General features: G+C 36.2%; 1 protein-coding gene across 2 annotated transcripts in view; it reads right to left on the bottom strand.

Moving 5' to 3' along the window:
- Window positions 1–950: 950 nt before the first annotated feature.
- The window catches only part of LOC112148361 (DNA repair protein XRCC4), a 25241-nt gene continuing 470 nt past the window's right edge, over window positions 951–25721 (bottom strand). The window contains exons 2-8 of one of the 2 annotated variants that reach the window (XM_024275442.2): window positions 19950–20110; window positions 18981–19180; window positions 8617–8783; window positions 7256–7420; window positions 6907–7007; window positions 3576–3722; window positions 951–2875 (exon numbers count right to left, since the gene is read on the bottom strand). In XM_024275442.2, coding sequence (XP_024131210.1) covers window positions 3592–3722; window positions 6907–7007; window positions 7256–7420; window positions 8617–8783; window positions 18981–19180; window positions 19950–20088 — 903 coding nt within the window. In that variant the 5' untranslated portion in view covers window positions 20089–20110 and the 3' untranslated portion in view covers window positions 951–2875; window positions 3576–3591. The other variant, XM_036213386.1, reaches the window with a different exon arrangement.

The following is a 25721-nucleotide window of genomic DNA, read 5'->3' as shown; positions in this document are numbered from 1 at the left end:
TTGATTTAGAACGGCAAGTACTTTTAAAGAAGATTGTTAGATAACTAAATATGAATCATCAAATTGTAGATTATTGCTTAGTTCCAACAATTTGTTTGATACCAATCCTATTTGTTTAATACTATTGTTATCACACTTTAAATAAAGGCAGTCACATTTAATTCTGTTTCCGAAGACTTGAGATAAATTAAGCTTAATTAATTTATATGCCTTTAACTTTATTTTAATCCAATCCAAATTGATTTTTTTCAGTGCAACTTTAATCAGTTCATTACTAAATAATATTCTGAATTATTTAAGTAAAATTCAGTTCAATTTTCATCAAAACTGATTTAACTTGATTCTGTACCGTTTTCCCCCAATTCAGATCAGTTTAGAATAAAAAAAAAAAAAAAACAGAGCAGAGGTTGAACATCTGTTTTTACAGAAACGCAGGACAAGGGTGTCAAACTCACCTGCACAGGGGGCCAACATCCAGAATGCACCTTAGGTTGCGGGCTGAACAGGACAAACAATTATTGAACACACTAAAACTACATTTTTAAAACTTTAAAACTGTTACATTTTAACATTAGTATGAATAAAAACAGGCAGGAATATTATTCCAGAATAATAATACATTTTATTTATATAGCGCTTTTAAAAGATACTCAAAGACGCTTAGAAAACAAATTCCATTTTAAAAAAAGCAGTAAAGATTGAAATTAAAATTATGAAATTAAATTTAAAATAAATAAACTTAAACGTCAAACAACTTTCAATATTTTACTCTGTAAAAATATATTTTGTCCAACTTTTACAAATTAAAATAAGCGCAAGATAACATCAGGCCATTAATAACAATAAAATAAAATGATCTGGAGGGCCGGTAATAATTACCCAGCCTTGACTTTGACACGTGCTCTAGGAGAGCAGTATGGTATAGTCTGACAAGAAAAAAATGTTAGCACTTTTTTTTTTTTTTTTTATCTACATTAAGTCAATGTCGAATTACAGTAAAACGGCTCTACAATTCTCTGATAACAGAGTTTAGCAAAAGTACAAGATGTCATCTTCAGCTTTCAAACGGTGCTGGTACGAGGCCAAGTTGTTTCAGACATTGCAGTGCGAGGCGCTGAGCGCCGGGACCAGAGGACCGCCTGGCATCAGACAAAGACCGCTCTGTGTGGCTGCGGCTCGGCGGCAGGAGCGGCAGGAAGAGTCCTGTCATTTCCTTGCATGATGAGAATCCTACAGGTGCACCCAGTAAGTGAATGACGATGATAAGTGACTGAACATTTAATTTCAGGCTGGCGTAGCTGTCAGTGCTCCTTCCCCAGACGGCATTAACCCCTTCAGCTGCAGGAGCACATGTGCAGCTGATTGATCCGGAGCTGGGCCCCCTGCAGCAGTTCAACCAAAAATGGGGCCTTGGTGGTTTCACATGTTTGAACTTTAAGATAAAGGAACAATAAATCCACCTAAACATGTAGAATAATAATAGTCTCATTCTAAATAAAAAAGACAGATAGTACAATACAACGATAGTGAATAAGGATTGAGAGAAAATGAATAGAAAAATATTTTTTTTCTTGCCTAGATGGTAAAATGTTGACGTATTATTGTTGTCTAAATATTTATTTAGCAACCTGTGATACAGTTTATGGCTTCTTCAGAATAGATGAACAAGTTTTTTGAAAAAAAGTTTTGTAAAATACAAAACATTGGACAGCTGTGCAAAATTACTTATTAGTCTTTTCGACATTTATTTATTTATTAATCAATAAAAATAGATTGGTGAACAAAAAGCAGGGGAAACCGTAGATAAACAATGTATAAATACATGAATATTGCAATAAAAATAAGGACTCAACAGTATAATACCATCAATGCTGCAGCAGATTTATTCTTTAAGCTGTTTTGAAACTGAATAGGAACTTTAAAAAAAATCTAAAAAAAAAAACAAGTCAAACATGTTTCTAAAGATCAATAAAAAGAGGATAAAAAATGCTATAATTCAACTGCAAATTAGAGTTGTGAGTAACATGAACTAACGAACGCACTGAAATATTCCGATTAGGCTTGTAATCTTTTTGTCATCATGCTGTCATGCAGTCATTTGTAAATTACCCTTCGACACAGCTCTCCATTGGCTTTTGTAAAATACCTAATTGCTGGGGTGGATGGAGAGGAGAGAGTGACATTCCTGTGGAGATTAGTATACCAGAACGAACGTGTTGCAGGCGGATTATCCAAGTGGCCACCCGTGGACTTCAGCTGACCAAAAAAAAGGTATCATCAAAATAACAAAAGGCGACTAGAGCCACTAAAACCCAGAGGTGGAATAGTCAGATAAAGACCCTCAAAAGGTGGGCTCGTTTGCCTTCGCGCGCAAAATACCCTGCAGTGATCTGGAAGGCTAAGCCAAACAATGGCAGACAACATAAAGCCTATTAAACCTTTGTTCAGACTGTTTGAACCACAGATGAAAAAAGGTGTGTGTTGGGGGAGGATTTTATGTTTTACAGAAGATATTTCAGAAATTGACTAAAAGACACGCTTAATAAGCAGCAGCAAAGCAGCTTTGGATTTATGTCGGTGACACCCTCTCTTCTGGGTGTTTCTGGTTGTCCTTTAATGGCTGTTCTTCTTGTTTAGGTCTCACACAGAGCTGACGCTAAGAGGTTTGGCAACGAGGTTTTAGGTTTGTGTGAAGCTCTTGGGAAATTGCTCTCCAACTCCCGGTCCAGATCCTCCACCGTGTTCGTCTCGTGATTCGCGGTAGCAGAATTACTTCCCAAAGGAGGCGCTGGAGAATCAAAAAGCGGTTCTTTTCACGTGACCACTGACGCATCGTCACAGCAGCGTCGATGGGAGCGTGGCTCTCTCCAAAAGTCTGGGAAAAGATGGTGTTGTTTATTGCTTAAGATGAAATTTATTGAAGACGAAAGGCAAGCAGACAGTCTGATGAAAGCTGTGGCAGGTAATTGTCATAGTTAAAGCAAACCAGATGGCAGAAACATTCTCGGGTTTTCAGGAAACGTGTTTTCACAATCTGGGATGAATTTTGGCACCAAACATGTAAGCACTGTTTCTTGGTCCACTCTGTTTTGGTTGGGTGTAGTTTTGTAAACTTGATTGCCACATATCTAAGCAGTTAGAACCAAAAGGGCTTTGATTAGAATTGAGTTTCAAAAAAATGGGTGGAAAGACAGCAAAAAGAAATGACAAAACTCTTCGTTAAGAATCGGTTTCTCTGAATATTACAACATTATAGACAGCATTCAATGGGACTATTTTAGACAGATTTTAGACCGTGGATGAGTGAGGGGATAAATGAAAGCTGAAAAGTACGCAGTTTAAACTTATTGCTTTCATATTGCTTCGCTGAACAGAGACGCCACACGCTGGAGTAATTTTCTGTCTCATTTATTTCCCAGCCAACACCCAAATGTGAGCTATGGGAGAATATTATGAAGTTGCTCGGTTTGAAGGAAAGGCCACTACAAGATGTGATAGAGGTGATGATCTTACTAAATGAAATATCCATTGGCTGTAAAACGAGGCGTTCGTGTGGAGTTGGTAAAAAGTCTCACCTTTGGGCTGGATTGTTTATCTATTTTCAGAAGATTCCAGGTTTGAGGTATCAAGCAGACTGTCCATCTGTCTAGACTCTTCTGATCTCTCCTGATCATCAGAAAACGACGGGTGAACAGGGATACCATGTGACACCAGATTACGTCCTGGATAAAAAAAAAGTGTGCACAGTGTTAATCTGTACGGGAAGAAAACACTAATCTCTACAACTCCTTACATCTTTCTTTTTAAAATAAATCACAATCTATTCTAATAAACAGACTCTCCATCACCATCCTCTTGGCCACATTTTCTGGACTTCAAGATAACCTTTGTTAACCCGGGACAACCATTATCGGTACTGAAGATCTGGCATTCCACACAGGTCTGCCTACAATCGATTACATACAGACACAAACACACCTGTGTGCCCTTTAACACTGCCACCAGCATGTTCGCATTCAAAGATCGACAGATTGAGCTGTTGTTTGAAAACAAAGGAACATTTGATTTGACCTGCTCAGAGGGAGGAAAAAAAATGTTGCCTTTACTTGATTTCTGTCCTCGCTCTAGCATGCTCCCAGTGACACAGCCTTCCACAACTCAATGAGTTTTCCCCTTTTCTTGCTATCTTTCTTATCTCCAAATCCCCCCCGCTGTGAGTGATGCTTCCTGTGTTGTCACCATCAGAAACTAAACCTGCAGGGAATGAGTTAGAGAGCCCCCCCTCCCCATTCCCAGCTCTGCTTAGCAAGAAAACACAGCCCAGGGCTCGGAGGTCAGCAGGGGCTAAGCATGTCAAAGGGAAAGGCTGAAGCCCACTAAACCACCGGTGTGTTGTGTATCCGATGTGGGTCAAGCTTTGTATTAGTCCAACCGTTGAGGACTCGAACTGTAAACAATGACTGAGGTGTTAGATTACTTGAATGGTGAAAGAAAGTGTAAACATACAGTAAATTGCAATGAATTCTGTATTTCTCGCACTTTGGCATCATTGGGAAGACTCCGATGTATCTGCCAGCTGCCATGGTAACTGGCCTAAGGCAGCTTAGATGTCAACATGACAAGACCTTTTGGCATTGAGTCCATTCTTTTTTCCAATAAGATGACAACATTTTTTTGGACCAAGCCGGACTGTTCTCAGTTCCAATAGTCGTGGAGCGTAATGAGGTTGTAATTAGGCCTCATGCTAGCCAGTGTGTGTGGTCACACACGGAAGGCAGAGGTTATATGGACATAGAGCCACTTAATGCAGCTCTAAAGATTAAAAAGAATGAACAAGGTACATGGACAGAAATTTTGGTTAAAACTGAACCATATGTTAGGACTGAATCATGGGGAAGTGAATCGTTGCATCCCTATTGCATACGTTTATGTAGGTTTACATGGAAAGTGTCAAACACTTGTTTTGTTCCATTACACCAAGCTTAAGTTAACTGATTTTTTTCCCACTGTTGCTTGTTTAAAAAGATGTTTAATTAAGTCTGTTAGTTTAGTTTAGCAATCAGCTTTTGTTCATATTTTATGACCAACCTTCTGCTTCTGTACAACTATCTGTATGAAGGCAAATAAGGCGATTATTTTATGATATTGGGCCATATAAATAAAACTGAATTGAATTGAATTAAAAGCTAATTAACTTTTTTTCCCAATTTTTTCATTTTTTTTTTTATTTTTGATTGTTGTTTTGTAATACACAAATCATATACTGAACCTAAACAAAACCGTGACCCAAAAGTCCAAATCTTGAAAAAGTGAATCGTTGTATCCCTTCTGCATATATCTAAATGTTTACAATTAAAAGTGTCAAACACGTGTTGTGTTACATTACACCAGGTTTGATTTAGGTTAATTGATAAGTTTTTGATACTTGCTTAAAAGCAAAATATAAAAAATGATTTTCTTCTGAATTTTTAGTTTTTGTCATGTCACACAAATCATGTACTGAAAAGAAAACAAAACTGTAACCCAAAAGTTAATATTTAAACTGAATCTTGGGGAAAGTGGATCATTGGATCCCTAGTGCTGAATAACATGCATTTACATTTATTGAATCAAGCAGACAGCAATACTTTAGGGGACAAATTTACACCAATAATGCAAGAATCACCTCAATTTTCAAAATAAAATGCTACATTTAAACTCTTCTCGGGGATTCTTGTGAGGCCTGGAAACATTTCTTTACATGGGACTTGAACACAGAGCTAAACCATTCGTTAACTATGCATAGTGAAGGGTTTCCACATAAGCCTTTTGGCTATAGGAGCTTCCTTCAAAGCCCTTAAGTTTAAAACTACCAAACTGCAAACAGGCTCAACAGTAAAAAGTTGAGTATTTTTGGAAGCCAGTGGAACATCTAGGGTGACAACTCTTATTTGATCCTTGTAAGAGGCTCAAAGACTATACACAATAAATGTGTGAACGCATTGGAGAGAAACTTCGAAAGTGGCAAACAGTTCAACCTGCTGAAGTCCTACTATGTCACTTGAACAATGTTTTCTACCATATGGGAATGAACACAAGCACAGCCAATGAGAAAGTGATCGGTGGATCAACTCCGCAAACTCTCGCCCTGCTGTCTGCAGGGGTATGACGTCATGCACGCCGCTCTGCGTGATGCAGGAAAGCAAAGACCACCTCACTGCAGAGCGTGTTGAAGCAATCATTGCAAGTTCATTGACAAGTGTTTCCCAGAACAGAGCGACCCCGGGGTGAATTCTCAGCTTTTATGTTTATGCTCAAACCCCCTGCTTGAATCTCCAGTTACACTCAACTAGTCAGTTTATTGGACAGTAAAATGCCTTAGCGCTCAACTACAAGTCAAGAGTTTCATCTGGAGTGTGTGCTATTGCTAAATCACAACTAGCTTGTGACATCACAGGAAGGGAAAGACTAATAAATAATTTAAGATCATCTAAAAGGAAGGACAGAGAACCAGCTGTTACCTTACTGTAGTACGGATTTGACGCCATCCGTCCCAAAAAAATGATTATATTTTAATTAACCTTATTTTGGCAGGGTTTTGGCATAAAAAAAGAGATAGAAGCGGAGACGAGGATGATGAGATTTTTAGGGAGAGTGGTGAGAACGGATAGGATCAGGAATGGATACATCAGAGAAACAGATGGTTATAAATGCATGATGTTGGTAAAAGGATGCTGAGGTTAGAACTAGATGGGAAGTTCACAGATGTAAACCAGGATGGTTGGTGTAAGTGAGGAGGATGCAGAGGATACGGCTGACGATTTGGGGCAAAGTTACATTTTTCATTACTCTACATTATTTGCTTTTAAATCTTTATGGCAGTTTATTTAACAATAACACCAAAACACACAGAACGCTAACACACACCTGTGATTAGAATAGTTGGTTCCTGAGATGGATGAAGGCTTTGAACAGTCTGTTCTCTTCTGTTCCAACAATCGTCTTCATCCTGAGCCGTCTCTTTGGGCCTAATAAGTCACAACAATCAGGGGAAAAGTGCTTTACTGAACAGAATGAGGAAAAAGGTTGGAAAAATTATGATTATGACTTAATATTTACAGGAAAAAAGAGCCAATTTGATCGTTTTTATACAGATTTTGGAACTCTTCCATTTTTTATTTGTTTAAACTTATTCTTCTTCATGCTGTTGGTGAATTTTATTTCTATGGCTCTTCTCCTATTATTCAAAACAGGCTAAGATTAATTAAAAATAAACCTTTGTCTCTCCTCTTCTCTTCCTCCGTCCTCATCACTGCAGGACAGCTGGCGAACTGCATCTTGCAAGCTTCTAATCTTGGCCTTCTTTTCGTTCATCACCATGACAAAACGTCTGTAAAGCTCCATCTCTAGCTTCTCCTTGTCCTGAACTTGCTGTTCGAGCCTGATAAGAAAAAGAAAGAGAAATAAGACGTTTCAAAGCAGGGCAGAACCGGAATTTTTCTTTTAAAAAAAAGCTTCAAGCCTAAAAAAAATACACAGCTAACATTTTTTTGCATCTCTGCACCAATAAAAAACAATTCTTGCAACTGTGATGTTTTTGTCTTATATTATTTCAATTATTTTATTATTCACTTTTTTTTCTTAGAATTTGACTGCCCTGACTCTGTTTTTTTCTTGCTTTGTGCATAATTTTAGAGGTACTTTGACTGCTAAATGACTAGATCAGGGGTCTGCAAACTGTGGCTCTATTACCCCTCCATTGTGGCTCTGTGGTTAATATATTTATTTTTTTAAATTGTAAAAAGTAACTGTAAAGGAAAAAAGTAAGGAAGTAGTCAAGTTTTTTTTTTTTAAGTTAGTTAACTTAAACCTTTATTCAACTCATTCACAAACAGTTGAAGGACAATATATGAATCATTTAATGAAGATCCTAACAACAGTAGCCGTTATCCAACAGTCCGTTAATAGTTTATCAATGTCATACTGACCCTTTTTGACTTAATTTTGAGCTTCATTTATCACAGAAAATGGATTTTTGGAAGTAAGCACAGCCAGAATTAAAGCTACATTAAGCCATAATCCCCTGGATTATACAGCAGATTTTTTATTTTTGAACAAATGCAAGGATTTTAAAGTGTTCCTTGTGGTTTAAATATATGGTAGGGGTCACTTAATTAGCTTTGATTTAGTTTTTGTTGTTTGTATTTATGAATTTGTGGCTGAAATGCACCAGAAACAGTAAAATAAACAGTTTTTTTTTTAAATCATTGATGACTTAACACTTCCAACTGCATTTTCTACATGGTCCTATGGTCTAGGATGTCTTATGAAGACCTGTTAAGCTCTTTAAAAAGTTATAAATTATTTCTTTTTTTAAGTTATTTTCTCTTCATGTTTATGTTTTATTTATACCAAAAAACACACAATAGTTTATTTAAATGTTTCATGTCAGAATACATGAACATAAATATAAATCAGTATCTTGTTTTTCTAAAAGGTGAGTGAAGACTCTGTGGCTCCTACTGGGTTTTGGTTGGTGAGAAGTCAACCTAAATGGCTCTTTAAGTGTTGAAGGTTGCAGACCCCTGGACTAGATGTGTAGAAAGCTACCCAAGACATTTTCCTCACAGTCCTTACTCCTTAACTATTCTCAGGTGATCTCCTCTCAGTCTGTGGTTCTCTGCTGAGAGCACCGAGTTTTCTGCCTCCAGATCAGTGCTGCGCTGCAGGGACTGAGCTATCATCCCTCGGGTTAGCTCCACGGGGTCTGGAGCTGGCTGGAGTTCCACAGAGCCCAAATGCATCTGTAACAAGGAGCAAAAAAGAAGTAAAAAAAAAAAAGTAGTTGAAGTATATTAATATCAGACCATTTGTAGTTGATTAATTTTGGGCAGGTGTTTAACAACATTAGGCAATACATGTAATGCACAGCTAGAGCCAAAGATCAACTCTGTGGCTTCCTTTAATCAGACCCATTTAACAGTGTAGATAGAAGCAGTTTCCTGCAGCCTCAGACTGACTGCAATCAAGATAGGTTATTTGATTTTTTTAGAGAGAAATAATACCTAATGCCAAAAATCTGACAAAAACACAGAAAGTCGAACTGCATCTAGCTCCCAAAATCAGATATCAGTGAAAAGTGAGTAAGCATTTGCACCTTTCTGTCATCCTTGCAGAGGTGTAAGGAATTTTGCAAAAAATTGTCTTTCAAGAGGGAGATTTTTTTAAGATGATGAGGTGTTCTCCTGCGTCTTGGACAAATAAAGGCGGAATTCACTGGTCACTTGCGAAGTATCTAAGTGAGAAGTTTCCCTCTTGTTGATTCCTGTCTGTTGTTGGTTGCTTAGTATTTTGCAATTTTTCATTCGGTTTGCAATCATCAGTCTAAAGAAAAAGTCAAAGACTGTGTACAAAAAGCTGAATCAGAGGAGAAATACCATTGAACCGTTAAATATTCACACATTAAAGCACAGAAGTGGGATTGAACATGCTATCCTGAAAAACCAGAAGGTTATAGGGTGCTAAATCTTTACTGGGATGTACTGAGTTCACAGACTCACTGTAATAAAGCAGCCATCTTCAAAAGCTCTCATAAAATCGTTGTCATTTTTCTGTCCTGGACTGATTCTGTCCTGGCAAGCCACACAGCTGTTTTTCCTTCCAAAGCTGAACTTGAACGTGTCACTGAGCGGCCATGGGTTTTACACCGCCCGGATGGAGTTGCCTCCTCAGCATATTATGAAACCTGGTGTCTTTCTATTTTAACTGTTTCACCCCTTCATATTCTTATTTGTTAGAAATATAAAGGAGTCTACAATGCAGGCTACATTAGTCAACACATTGTACACGGAAAAAGAAGGAACACAAACTAGAAAAAGCTCATAATAATGTAAGTGGGGGTGACACAAACTATTATTTTGACAGTCGACTAATCACTGATTATTTCTTTCAATTAGTCGACTAATCGGGTCATGTGCAAAGTGAATGTAAAGCACACATCTTAACCATCATTAGCTTTTAACTAACTAAAATAAAAACAATTAAGATGGTAGTTAATTAAACTTTTAATGAATCCTGCAACCTCTGTTCTTCATTAGTTTCTGGTATTAAAACATGATTAAATCAAATGATGTCGGCATCTGAAACGAGGAACTACTTTTCACAAAAGATAAAGTTTTGGTTTCACTGACTCAATATAACAAAAGTACATTTTTCGGTGCTGAACGCTCGCAACTTTGTTCAAATTTGCTACACTCTGACTCCATATAACGTAAATTAATGACTAATCAACTATTAAATTAGCCGTCAACAATTTCTTTTTAGTCGATAGTCAATTAGTCATCGATTTGTCTAATCGTGGAAGCCCTAAATGAAAGTGTTTAAAAACTGAGATGGGAATTATAAAGGCTGGTACAATCATGCATCTTACAAGTGGTTAAAAAGGGTGTAATGATTTTCTAATTAATTGGTTAATCGATTTCTATTCCTACGATTCAACCAGATTGATCTATCGGAGGGAAGTGGTTAATCAAATTGACCTAAACCATAAAATCATTTCAAAATGAAATAAATCGATTATAATCAATATTGGAAAATACCATTCAGATTGAGACGTGGCAGGTTTAAACCATCTAAGTACCATCACAGTGGACAACGCACATGCAATGGCAGCAAAAAAGGATCAAGCATCATAAAAAGAAAAATCAAGGATCATTACAGTCCAATTATGTTCTAATAATGTTCTGTTTGTGTTATTTTGATGTGGAAAAAACAGCAGTGGGTTGAACTGTATAAAACTAAAATCTGAATGATTTGCCATTAGTTCTTGTTTACTCATTTGCTTGAACACCTATTTAATTTACACTTAATTATCTTGCAGGAAATACAAAGAATCTGGAAAACTTCGTCCGCATTGTCCAGTACCAGGTATTTATCTCTGAGTAACACTGGTTACATTTTTATAGAAGAGGATTAGGGCCATGGAGAAAGAAAAAGAGGGGGTTTGGAAAATTCTGACTTTAATCTCAGAACTATGACTTTAAACTCAGAAATCTGACTCAACTGTGCTGCTAAAGCTAACTGAATAAAGTAGCTCACAGGTCTCCGTAGTTTTCGGGGATTAAAGTCAGAATTTTGAGAATAAAGTCAGAATTCTCTGTGCCCCCCCCCCCTCTCTCTATGGCCCCAATCCTCTTCCGTACATTTTTGACTTAAGATGTTCTGAATCAATTTGAGGCCAGTGAATTGGATCTAATCAGATTGTTCAAAATGAACTGATATGTAAGTAATAACGCCCGACGAAGAGTGCATTACTAGAAATTCAATCACGCTGTGGAAACCTGAACAAAAAGATAAATAAATATTCAAATCAATATTTAGTACTTTATTCTTGTCATTTCCTTGGTTTAGATCACTTTTTCACAAAAAGCGGACTATTTGATATGTGATGCATCCATCTCAACTGCAGCAGCAAAGAAAAGCAACATATATGCTGATCATCACAGCGTTCAGAAAGTTCACCTCTTACCACTTGTTTTTGTCCAGATGATGAAGCAATAGTATGTTTTAATGAAGTCTGCGTAGTGATATAGAACATTTGGGCTGTGTGACAGGAACTTCTGTTGCAGGTTTGATTATCACTTTTTAATCCACATTCAGCAGCCAATCAGAATCGAGGGTTCACCTGGACCATGGTATAAGGACTGTGGATCGGATCGACAACCATAAATTATGATATGAATTAAATTGCTGTTAAAGGGAATTCTTACACCCTTGTTTTATTTCTATCTTTACACTCCATAACATATCACAATTTTAATTTCCAACAGTCCTATTTTGAAAGTGAAGACACCAGTCCCAAAAATCTGCAGTTTTGCTAAACCAAACCTAAGATGACCAGGACAGAGAGGAGACCACCCAGGATCATTGTCCCCGTCGACTCCAAAACCAAAAACAGCATTAGTTTACTCATCTGTCCAGTTAAAGCTTCTCCCACTGAGGGAAGCTGAATGACTGAAGTCATTACCAAGTCAAGAAACCTGCGATTAGGTGGTCCCATCTAAACAAATGTGAAACTGAAGTAGGCAGACATTTAATAAGAATCTTTATCTTTTGATTTCCATTTTTGCTTCAGTCCAAGATACATCAATTTGTTCATCGCTAGAGGCTAATGTCACCATCTGTTTGCACTTGTGCAAAGCTGCACAATTTGTGAAGAGTGAAAACTCAAAAAGCTTTGATCTTTCCTTCGAGCCAACTTCCAACTGGATTTGGAATACCTCCTCCTCTGCTTCTCTGCTCCCGTATCGCTGCGCTCCTGAGATGGCTCGTGCGACAATAAATCAGCCACAGGAAAATGTATTCTGGCAAACCTTTGAAATCTCTGACATGCTGAACACACTCATATTTTCAGACTTCAAAGAATCCTCTAATGTCCAACATTAACAGTACAAGCCTCAATCCCTAATAATGAATGGGTCCCCGTCAATCTCAGCTTCACCCACTAACACAGTTTGGGAGCATAAATCTTCCTAATCGACACACGACCGGTTCAAGACACCAGGGACAGATATCTAAGCTGCTGGAGGCACAAGCTCTATTTACTGAATTAACACTGGAAATGAAACTCAGCTGTTGTTTGTTTATTCAAGTTCCAGCAGCCATTTAAATACCAGAGGTAGCTTGTCTCACCGTATTTACTTTAAGGCTTCGAGAGGGCCTTAAATGTACAATTATTTCAACAGAAGAAGAAGAAATCTGAAAACTTTGCCAAGTAACAAGCTCATTTCAAGTAAAAGTTTGATAAGAAATGCTTAATTTAGGTATTTATATTTAGGAAAGTTGATGGAGCACTCCAGATTCCTCCTCTCTCTTGGGACTAAAAGATAAAGTTAAAGGTCACTTGGCATACTGGTGCCAACCTCGGCCAAGGTGTGGGAGGTCAAACTGTTTGTGATGACCCACTGTCACATTTATCTCTCTCGAGAATATCATTTACGGAAGCCATTTTGGCTCTCTGGCAGAATAAAACCCAAGGTACAAACATGGAAACACAAGCAATGAGATGAACGTCCTTCAATATCAGAGTTCATGGCCTTCGAGACCGTTTACAATCTTTTGTACAACGTCCTCAAGTGTGAAAATAAAATCTCGTGTCTGACATGACAGTGTGGGTCCTTGTGTGTGGTCTAATTGTTTGTTTGTGTGACTGTGTGTGTCTTAAGACAGACAGTCAGACCAGAAGGTCAAATGTTGACATTAGGTATGCAGGTCCCGGTGAAAATGATACCCCAACATGCTGTGAGAGCAGAAAACACAAACACCTAAACCAACATGTATTCCCCAGACCGCCGACAGAATACGTTACCAATGAGAAAATATGACTGAAAATCCAGAACATTTTGACAGCACTCACTAAGGTCATTCCCAAACACAAAGAAAATGTTTCCCAGTTGAAATCTAAATGAAAACATAAAAGAGGGACTTTTTTGTTCTCTGCCACTAAGTATCTATTGTTTGTGGAGGGCCAGGGAAGTGAGTGGGTGAGGACTACACGACGATGACAAAGGGGCAGTATACAAGACTGGGCACAGGCCCTCAGCGTGGGATACAAAGGCATAAAAAAATGAGATTAGCCCGTAGCTTAAATTCCCTCATCAGCTGTGAGGAGGCGAGAGGGCCGATAAAGCGCAGGAAGTGAGGGGCGATAGGCACTCGGTGCATCACCGATAAGACAAACCATTGCATAAGCAGCGGGCCGTCTCCAGAACTGGACAATCTCAAGAACAGACGAAAGGAGGTCTTTGGTTACAAAAGTGTCCAAAGATGACTGTAAATAAAAACTGACTTTAATGTAGAACTTTTTGATGCTGGCATAAAAGATGGTGAACATCTTTTGCCACAAAGCTAGTTTACAGTTTGAGTGCTTTTATTGCCTGTAATGCTGCTTTGATTGATTCCTTTACTTCTTTTGTCAAAGCACTTACAGCATTTATTGTTACAATAGTGCTTTAGAAAATAAGCTTTGTTAAGTTGATTTTTTTTATTTGTGAACAGCATCACTGCAGATAATTACAAACAGTCGTGGTGAGCTTTGAGACTCCGGATAAGTTTAAACAGATGAGTAAAACACTGATGTTTTATGTTTGTCATCAGGAAATTAGCTCGCTGAGGTCTCCAGCTGTGGAGCATGATGCAGGTCGCAAATGTCACTGCAGTAGATCACATCCTCCTGTTCTGATTCAAGGCATCCATGATGAAGTTGTGGCTAAGCTGTAAATGATATACTTAAGTAACCGTTAATGAAATCCCGACTCCTTATGGTTTAATGCATGAAATATTACCATGCATGTCAAGATGTTTTGGCCTTTACTACAAATTGAAAAGAGGATGTGGCTTTCCACTTACCACCCATTTAGCAGGTACAACCCAACAGCTCTGCCATAAATTCAACTTTTCTAACTCTCAACTTTAAATATTCAGAAAGGTTATCACTTTCATTCTTATTCCTGAAATAAAATAAACTGCATCAAGGGTGGGTTCTAACATGTCCATCCCTTCATTCCTCTTGAAATGAGCGGTTTGAACTAAAAGTAGCATAGCCGTTTGGCTCCGTTGGCTCAAGTTTGGTGAAAATCAAGCAAACACACATAAGAGCAGCCAAACTTTGAGGTCATTTGTTTTAGATTGGACTGTGAGGCCATTAGGAAGCAAACACATCCAGTACCGTTAAAACATTGTAAGATGGAAAACAAACAGAATGTCCAGTTTGGCTAAAGTGTAAATCTGGTTATGATTAAACTGATGAAATTAGGTTATTCAAACCAAAAAAAACAGATCATTTCAGCTGATGACCAGTGACACAGCAGTAGTGTGCATCCTTTTTTTAAATAACTGAAATAGTTAGAATCATATTAATGAATCTGCAGGAAATGTCTTACAAAGCATAGACAAGTGAAATGCCCTCAGATGTACAGTATATATTTCTACTGTCACATGACTGTTAACCAAGTAATTTTATGGAAAGACATACTTCTCAGTTTCATACAATTGTCCTGCATTTGAAAAACTCCTTTTTGTAAAAATTTGAAAATATATCATTTTGGGTTTTCTTTTATTATCAACTAAATATTTAAAAAAAATTAGAGAGGCATTACCAACTTTAACTGATGTCCTTTTTAATTGGGATTACTACCTAGTTTTCTTAGGAGCTGTTGTTCAAACACTTGTGTTTGATTATTATTACAAAATACCTTTTTGGTATTAACCTTTATTCAAGTTAACTTATTAAATTTATCATTAAATAAAATACTAGAGACTTAGTCATGAAATAAAATAATAAAAAAAAAAGCGTTTTTAAGCGTAAAAGGATTAGTTTACATTAGTTTAGATTTAGCACATCACACTTTGATAGCCATGTATTGAAAGTGTAACATACTGTAATGATAAAGGCATTAAAATGTTACAAGTAATAACGTAATAAGTTTAGGTAAATTGGTTTGGATAAAGCTCAAAATTCATTTAATGAAATGGGTTAACTCTTGACTTCCAAACTGAAGCAAGTTTTAAAACAATTCTGTCAAGTCAGTTTACCAAATGGTAGCTTGCTAAAAAAAAATAAGCAAAATTTATATTTACAGAATTATAATAAAAATAATTCATTTTTACTTCTTTGGTTAAATTTTCATACTCATGACAATTATTTGATTTTTTTCTTCAATAACCATATTTTATTCTTATATTTAATTTTTAAGTCACAATTTCCAATTTTACAATGTTCTTTCATACTGTTCGTCACATATTCTGTTTGCTTCTTTTATTTTTCTCTTTTCCTTGAAAGGTAAGGGTTCATCTGTGTCAAAGCCAGCCAACGTGGTGACAACTCTGGAGACTGGATTTAAATCAGCCTTATAAACGCTAATTAGGGATTTGCCCACACACTTTGAAGAAAAACATTTTGTGTCAAATACAGGTTTTCAGTCTTGAACAACCTCTATGCCTAAAAGCCGGGAGACTGAAATTACGTGATTATGTAGAGTTAAAGTCAAAAAGCTAAGATGTTGTAAATATCAAATTAAAAGAAAAATGTAAACAAAATGATTTTGTTTTATTGTGAACAGCATTATTATTTTAAATTGCACTAATCAAAAGTAGTTGTTGAAAAAGAAAAATGTAGTGAACTATATATGTATATTTTAACTGATAGTTATAAAGTGACTCAATAAGTCGTCCTTCACAAAGTTGGAGAAATAAAAACTGGCACCTTATTTTAGGTGTTAATTTGCTAAATAATTGCTTTTTTTCTAAACTATATCATTAAAGAAACTACAAAGAAACATATTTGACTATATTAATCCAAAAAATACAGCCATTGGAACACAGGAACATGATGACATATTCAAACTTCAATATACAACCACTTGAAGAGATAATGAAAACCAGGACAGAGTGGAGAAAAGGAGGAAGGGGGCCCTAATCAAGTGCTTTTTAAGATTGCTACATGGGCACAGCCCTGACCATAAATCAAGGTTTTATTGTTTCTACAGTGTTCCTAACCTCCTGGCCCTCCTTTCTCTGGTCAGCTCTGTTAAAGCAGCGTCCCAGGACCCCAGGCGACCCGACCTCTGAAGGCAGCAGCCCCCTCAAACAGTTTGAAAGAATAACATCAAGGTTCCCTGACTGAACCAGGACCTGTCTTTTATCAAAGGTGCCACTAGCTGTCGACCATCTTCAAACGCAGTGTTTCACATGAAAACATGTTTAGCCATAAATGCACATTTTTAACATTAGAGTCCATTAAACAAGCAAATTAGATTTTTTTTTTTTGCTTCCGATTCTGTTGCTATTACACTGCAAAAACAGAGTAAAAATGTAGGAAATTTAAAAATAATTAAATTTCAATTAGCAAAAAAATATCTGCCAAAGGGTTAAGAAAAGTAGTCTTTCTAAGGATTCCAAATTTAAGAAAGAATTCTGGAGACTAAGACATATTTTCTTAAACTAAGAATGTTTTGCAAATCAAAAACTTTACTGACAACATTATTTTTCTTTCAAGACAGAAATAAGACAACAAGACTCTATTTACTTTCTAAAGATTAGGTTTTTGCAGGGTAGGTGGTCAAAAGCAGACTTCTTTTTCTGACATTGGCCTGAAGGCGGCGAGACCTTTATTATTCTCTGTAAAGCATGAAGTCTATAAACCTTATCTTTTAAACTGCCCCACCATAAAAGAAAAAAAGACTTCCTTTCTATTTCTGATGGACGTTGTTAGAGGCATTTGTCCTCGGGGAACTGTTAGAGCAGGAAGGGGGACACCGCCATGTGATTCGAAAGTGAAGTAATGACACATCTAGACCACTAATCTAAAACACTCACAGCCGCTTCAGTCTGAGGTTTCAAAGCTGCTCCAGTTAAATGGAAATGAGCCAACTAATGTTTGCGATTAAGTATAACAAAACGTGCAATATTATAATTCAATCAAATTACTGTAAATGTGTAAAATCATTTTGGCAGTGCAGTTATCCCAGTCAACTAATATGATTCACATACTAGTTTAAATGCAGAAGTTTGCCTTTTAGGGTCAAATACTTTCTTTGCAAACAGATTGTTGGATGCAAACAGGCAAATAAACTAATTTTGTGCTGAAAATATTTTATTGATATTGGTTTTGTGCGTGATTTTAGGATTTTATTCACACAGTCAGTTCCACATAAATGTAAAAATACTTGAAAGTACACAAATATATGTATTTTAGTGGTTATTAAGGAGGAACGATAACTCTGGAATTCATTCAAACATATCCCAGGTTATGATTTAATTGAGTCTAAACTAGCAGACAATCCTAATCATATATATCTGAGATAATCGTGCATCTGCGGTGCGGCTGTGGTGCAGAGGTCTAGTTCCCGCCCATGTGTGTCTAAGTGTCTTTGGGTACTTTATTAACTAGATTATTTTTCCTGGTGCTAATAGGTTGTCACCAGTGTAAGTCAGCAGAGCTGTCAGCGTGTGAATGTGTGTGTGGGTGAATAGGACCGTGACTGTGAAGCACTTTGGGTCTTCTAAAAAGGTACTAAAGCGCTACATTAAGTATAGACCATTTACCTTTTTTGCAGGGATTATATATGAACATTCTTTAGAAAATATTTTTATTATTATTTATTATTAGTCTATAATCCCCTTGATATAATCTGATAAAAGCAACTACCATAAAGCCAAATCCCATGTCTGTAATTGTCTTTTTTGTCACAAGTGAAGTTTTACAGTCTTTTTACAAAATTTTGATCTACAAGGAAGACTCAAACACTAATTTTCAATAAAAACAGATTATGTTTTTTTTGTTTACTGCACTATGTTTTATGATGAGCTTAAATGTTTTGTCCATCCAGGTCTCAAACAAATGGAACACTTCTCCAACACCATGAACAATTAAAATCAAATAAATCAATGTCTAGGAATTGTAGTAGAAATCATAATCTACCTGCAACTTTTGAAAAAAAAAATTCAGAACAAATATAGATCTATGCCAATAGCACTCTTTTGTTTTATCTCAGAGCAATAATACAAGATGGATCTTCCATTCTGAGTACTCAAAAGGCGAGTTCTTCATCTCAAAATAGGAAGAAAGACAAAACAAGACATTATCTTATTGCTAATACTGAAATAGTATGTTTGGATGCATTTGTGCAAAGTGATTATTGTAATTTTATATCTTTCTATGGTGATTCTGGATCATTTCAATGTTGCTGAAGCCTCAAACTTAGATTTAGTTGCACAGCAAGAAGACAGAGGCTCTGAGAACACCATGAGCTCTTCATGAGTATGTTATGCATCTTTTAGTTACATGAAATATTTGAAATTTTCAAAATGTACCAAATTAAGTGAATTACTTTCCACAAAAGAACACCTTTTGACACAAAAGAGTATTTTGTTTTCTTTAAATGTTCGGTTCTGTTCATCACAGCTAAACAAAATACTTTTCGGCAGTTTTTTTTTCCTCTCACCGTGATGTTATTACTGATCTTCTGGAATGAGAGATATCGGTGATCTGGAGTGATGTCAAAGGAAAACGCCTTCTTGTCCTCTCCTCTCCTTTTTCCTTGTTCCATGTCTGTTTTTGTTAGAGCTTGAAGGAGATCCTCGACGTACGCCTCCCGTACAATTCCCATGCTGCTAGCCTCCCTTGTTAGATCATCTTCTGAAACTAAAAACATGAAACCCAAGTAAAGGAAATGGTTCAACGAAATGTCACATTTTTATGAAGTTACAACAAGACTGTCTTAAAATAAAATAGCTATAAATGATCAAAGGTTTTATTTAAGAGAAGCAAAGGGCACAGAGGTTTTGGAGGACTGCAGGACAAAACTATAAACATTAATTATGTAGTAGCACACGGGTGCATGTGAAAGCGGATTTGCAGAGAAGCATACAGAGAAACCTAGAGGGATGTCATCAGCTGTTGCACAGCTGCTCACTAAAGCTTGAAAGTCCCAATTAGCACATCAAACGCAGCAACAGTGATGACCCAGAAGCCCACACAGAGCTGTCACGGACCCATCTCTACCTGTCAACCCTGCAGATGGGCACGCAGCACTTATATTCCAGGTGTCCTTCTAAGAATATAGTCGTGCAAATGTGACCGCACAGACAAAAACACACACAGAATACACAAAGAGAGACCTTGTAGAATGTAATCTGCTTCATCCACCTGTAAGCTGCAGCACAGGAGTGAAGACCCCAGTGCTGAAACAAGGTCACTGGTGTCCAACCAGCCGGGGGACCAGAACAGTTCAAATATTATGAGATGGGGTCAGCCAGGTGCCTACAGCCTGATGAACGGTACACCTGGTCACAATGTAACCTAGTCAATGGTCAAAAGATTTTTCTCCCCAGATTGCATTGAAACATAAAGTTGGGGCAACTATTATGGATTTAGACAGATGGGGCAAATAATCTGACAACCGTTCACTTACCCTCTCCAATCCAGGCGGAGCTGCCATCAGTGAGGGCCAAAGTGAACCCTGCACCCAAGTCCACAGCCCAGTCCACCCGCAGGAAGAAATCTAATCCTGGATTAGAGTTTACGGAAATTTGGCGAACAGTTCCACTCATTTCTCATAAATGTTGCTAATGCCTGCAAAAATAAAAAACACAACTTCAGAAATTTAAAAATCAGATGCCAGTAACAACGTCTCCCACATTACTTTCATCTTAAAAATTTTTTAGCCGTTTGCAAGAATTGGAGACCTCCCATGAAGAAAACCTTCATTCCTGCTATTTAAAACTCGCAAAGGTTGCTTTTATTCTGTAGTTGCAATAACGTGTTTCATTGTTGACTCTTAAATTACATTAATGTGTCTTCAGTGGGGTCTTGAGTCAGTCTGACCACATGGAGATTAACACGCTCCAGCACGTTTTTTAAACCGCGACCACCAGCGGGGTCGTTTTTTACGACAAACACGGGAAGTTCAACAGAAAAGTACAAGTAGCTTCATTCATAAATGAAATATATCTCAATATCTAAACTGAGGACTTCCTACAAAGAAGTCTTGATGTTATGCAGGTATCACAGATTTGCCACACTTCATCTTTGATGATGGCAGATTAAAGCAACCTGAGGGAAATATGTAAAATTGAAATTTAATGACCAACATTATGCAAGGGAAAAAAAATATTTTTTGAAAATTATCATCTAAAAAAGTTAGTGCCCAGCACACTAGAGTAAAATGTATTTATTTATTTTTAATTAAAACTTCAGAAAATTACACTCAGAACCAAATGGACAGAAAAGATATAAATAAAAAAGAAAATAATATAGAATATAATAATATAATACTAGGGATTTTAATGAAATTTGTTATCTTCAATTCTTGCAATTTTGTTTTTCATTAACTTTAGTGATTTAAATTATAAACATTTATCTTTATGAAATTTGGTAAATAATGGTTTGATTCGTAAGGAACTCTTGTGAATTAATACGTTCTCCGTTATTAATAAAACATTGAATACCAAATAATCTATCAATGGAAACAACTCCATATAATACTGTGTTTTTGTAATTGAGAATGAGAAACGTTGAGTAGCACAAAAAAAATTATACATCTAAAAAAAACAAACAAGTAAGTGTTTATATAATCACCTCACAAAAAGAACAGTTATTTTCTTGCAAACCAAAGTGTACGTGTGTAACTATTCCTTGGATGGATCAACAGCATTTATGATTTAAAAATGGATTTCTTTGTATTTTGAAAGAATTTAATCAATTTCTAATGAGTGGATTTTTTTCTCTAGAATGTTATAATACACTGCACAAACTGCCCCCCTAAAAATAATAAAAAATTCATAACATAAAAAAAGAGCCAATGGGATAAGAAAATGGCCTTCCCAAGAGTTCTCATTTTAAGAAAAAAATACTAGTCAATAGAGCTGGGCGATGTGGAAAAAAATTGTATATCATGTTAAAGATTATTTTATAACACAAAGATGGTATATATCATAATATAATAAAATATAAGTGACAATATAATAAAATATATAATAAAATACAATATATTATATTGTATATTGTATTGTATTATATATGAGTTATTTTCTGAAAAAATAATTGACAAAAATGTAATTACTTACTTTTCTCTGAATTTGTTTTTTCAAGTACCTTTTAACTAAATAATTAGATATGAGAAACATTTTTTAAGTGCAGAACAGTTTAAAGTTTCTTTTTTTTTTTGTGCCAAAACATATTTTGGCACAAAAGTTCAGATATAAAAATTAACAAATAAAAATAATAGAAGACAAATGGCACAATAGACCTTTTTTTAATTGGCTACACAATATGTATCGTCATATCGTCCAGCACTTTTGTCACCATGACATATTATCTTAAGAATAAGAATAAATTAAGAATATTTTGAAACTGAAAATTTTTCTTGCTAAAATAATTTTTCTTCCAAGACAGAAACTAAGACCTAAAACAAGGGTCTTTCTACTTTCTTTAGATTCAGTTTTTTGTCGTTTGTGGTTATTCCTCAAAGGTCAGGACAGCTGGCCAGGCACACAATGTTCCTCTTCACAAATTGCTGAAGAAACTTTTACTTGAGTAGTGATGGTTAGTCCAGAACATGTGATTACTACTTCCACAAGACGTGTGGGGCGAATTAGACAGCTTCCCTACTTAAACACAGGGTCAAAAAACGTGGAAACGGAGGAAAAAAGGACATCCAAATTAGCAGTTAGTCCTGCTGGGAAAAAAACATGAGTGCAAATGGATATTGTGCTGAGTTATGACCTGACATGTTTTTTTTTTTTTTTGTATGACTGCTCAACAGATTTTCAGTCAAGTACAGTGGCCTAAAAATGAGACATTTAAAAGTAGGATCTGACAGAAAAGCATGAATGTTCCCTCACAACATCTGCCCTCTCACACGCACATAGAAAGGTGCAGCAGTTTCAGGTTGACCCCCTTATGCTTCAGGGGTGGTGGGGGGTGAACGAGGTAGCTGAAGGCATCAACTTTAACCTCATAAAGTGAACCCAGCTACTCATTAGTTACTGTAACATCTGTTGTGCAGGGACGATGACCCTGTGGTAATGACAGAAGGGCACTTCAATTAAATAAACAGCACTGTCTGTCAGGAGGAGAGAGCTGCGCAAAACCATCAAAGCTAATTTGTAAAAACTCACTGTCAGCATCTGTTCAGTTCCTCAGCCTGAACGAAACCCCTGAAATGCTTCAATCATAAACCAAACTCCCTTCCAGTTCTGACACATAGTCCTGATTTTCATGACCTTCTCCTAAACCCTTTCATTGCCGTTTTCCTGCTTCTCCAAATAAAGCAAAGCTAAAATAATTTGTGGCGCTTATTCTTTTTGTCAAAAAGATCTTTTAAAATACTTTTTGTCTTAGTGACTCATCCCAGATTAAAACACAGCTCAGGAAATAAGTATTTGTTCTGTGCTTGCTAATGAGGGTTTTACCATGAAGTACTAAGTCTTTTTGGCAAGAGTGTTCAAATACTTTCCTCAGTGAAATGCAAAATATTTGGATATAAATTATTTAAAGTGGGTTTCTTGATTTTCTTTTCAAAACTACCTACACAGACTGTAATTTCTTTTTAAGTGGGTAAATCTTCAAAATCAACAAGAGTTGTATTCATACTTTTACACCGATAGGCTGAAGCTTATTAATGGGTGAATTCAAACACTAAAATCCCTAAAATCACAACAGAGAGGTGCATTATTTCACATCAAAAATCAAGATCAGGACAGGAAGAGATTAAAGCCAAAATACAAATCTGACAAAATGAGTTAAATTTAACTGAACACAGGTAAACTGAACATGGAATAAACAGCTTTTCATGTGGTTCACTGTGGGACATGGAGTCCAAAGCAGCCCAACAGAAATAGGATAAAATACTTAATTCCTCTCCTGCATGAACATGTTTGTTCGACTCTACTCCATTCAGGGCTCATCAGGGTGTGATTTAAATTCTGTTTTTTCATGGCAGATGCTCTTTCTGACACAACCCTCTGGATTTCCCTTGACTGGGGACTGGCACAAGGAAGAACTGGTAAGTGCCCCCTTGTGGTTGCTGTACGTTCCACCACCTGGTAGTCCTAGACCTGGGCGGTGTCATAGCCAAGAATAAACCAGGGCGAACCCTGCTTAGACGTGTTCAGGGAACAAACAAAAACTAAATTTGGCTTAGAAACATCTTTTTGTAAATAATGTTTTTTTTTTGTTTTTGTTTTTTTAAATCGATAAAAAAATTATTTTGATTAAAAAAAAAACAATTAGCTTTGACTTCATGCACATTGCAGAAACAACTTAAAATCCACATCCGTCTAGGACTGGGGTCTCCAACCTGTGGCTCTTTAACCCCTCCATTGTGGCTCTCATAGTTAAAGATAAAAATAAATAATATTTAAATTAAAATAACGATGCAGCATCATCAAAGACCCACTAAAACATTTTGGCTGATTTTTCAGAGCCTTTTACCAACAAAAAATGATTAGTGTACGGCCATAATTCACAACTGAGGAACATCGGATTATAAAGTAAATTTCCTACTGTTGAAAAATTAAATGACTTTAAGTGTTCCTAATGGTCTAGAAAAATAGCATGGGTCACCAACGATTTTAAAATATGTTTTTGTTTTTTGTTTTTCACTGCTGACATGACACTACTTACATTTACTGCATTAAGATCATCAAATTTTGTACAGGGTGACTTTTATTTTGAAAAGATGTCATGCAAACCTTTGACAAAAGTTATAAACTATTTAATTTTTTAAGCTGCCATTTTTTTGTCTTGATACTTATGTTAAAATAATATTTTAAAAAAGCATGTTTATCATAATAGCCGTAGTAGCATAAAAATGAATTAGCATCTTATTTTTCTTAAAGTAACACTATCAGCACTTTGTTGAGCCTCACGTAAACTTATCCACTTACACTTATCCAAACACTTATCCAAAATTTATAGAAAATGTAAAGGTTAATCGGGCAATGATCAAATACTGTCACATTGCAAACCTTTAGAAAAACGGAAGCAAAAAACTTTAGTCAAACTATTAGTACAAATTGAATGTAGAAAACAACACAATGAAAACAACATGTACAATATTAAAAGCTATTATGAGTATAAAATATGCCAATAATGCTGATTCTGTAACCTCAGTAACAATGGATTCTAACAGCCAAAAATTGAGAACAAATATTTCCTGGAAGTAATAGTAGAATTTTTATAAACTAAAAACAGGATACAGTGACCGAAATATATAAAAAGCAGTATCCTGCAAACTGCACACAAAATCATTTGAGGAGAAATGTGAGGCTGTTTACACTTGTATAACAGAAAGGTTATTTATGTGTGGTTTACAATCTGGCAGTTTTCCTCTCACATGAAGGGCTCTCTAGGAGTTGCCTGGAAAGGAAGGGATGAGGGGGAATTACAAAAACACATTTTAAATGCAACCAAGATGCTGTGTGGCTCTTTAAAGGGAGGAGCCTTTATTGTGAAAAACTGTTCGAGGGAAGTGGACCACAAAAATCTGTTCCACATAATTAATTGAAGAAAGAACAGTAAATAAATTGCTTAAATCAAATCTGATCTTTCTCTAAAATCAGCACAGTATCTGCTCCTTTAGGTACAGAGCCCTGGACATGACTTTAAAAAATAAAATCGCACCCTCGAGTTAGCATTTTGAGAACACAAATTAGTATCCTATGTGAACAAGTTAACATTTTGAGGACACCAGTTTGTATCTAGTGCGCACAAGTTAACATTTCGTGCACACAAATTAGTATCTCGTGTGCATAAGTTAGCATTTTGAGCACAGAAGTTAGCAATCGATGAAGAAGGAAAAAAATAGTTCCCTCAAATTAGCTTTTTATGCCCACAAGTTAGCATTTGGAGTGCATAGGTTAATAATTGATAAAGGAATCAAAATGTGGATTTGCAAACTAAAAATACACCAGGAACAAGAAAATGCATTTCAATGCTAACTAGACTAGTAGGGGATGACCTGGATTAAATTTATAAAAGGAGAGCAGACGGAGTTTTTATCAGATGCAGAAAACCATGGTTTGAGTAGGGGGGGCAGATTCCCTCTTATTTTGGACTTAAACATCAAGGACAAATGAACACATTTAATGAGATAAAGATCAATGGCAAAACCTATAGTGATCCCAAAATTATCTCTAACCCCTTCTCATGATTATATATATATATATATATATATATATAT

The sequence above is a fragment of the Oryzias melastigma genome, linkage group LG9, assembly GCF_002922805.2.
Source record: "Oryzias melastigma strain HK-1 linkage group LG9, ASM292280v2, whole genome shotgun sequence".
Classification (NCBI taxonomy): Eukaryota; Metazoa; Chordata; class Actinopteri; order Beloniformes; family Adrianichthyidae; genus Oryzias; species Oryzias melastigma.
The sequence above is the reverse complement of the archived record's forward strand: the minus strand, read 5'-3'. Positions and strand labels throughout refer to the sequence as shown.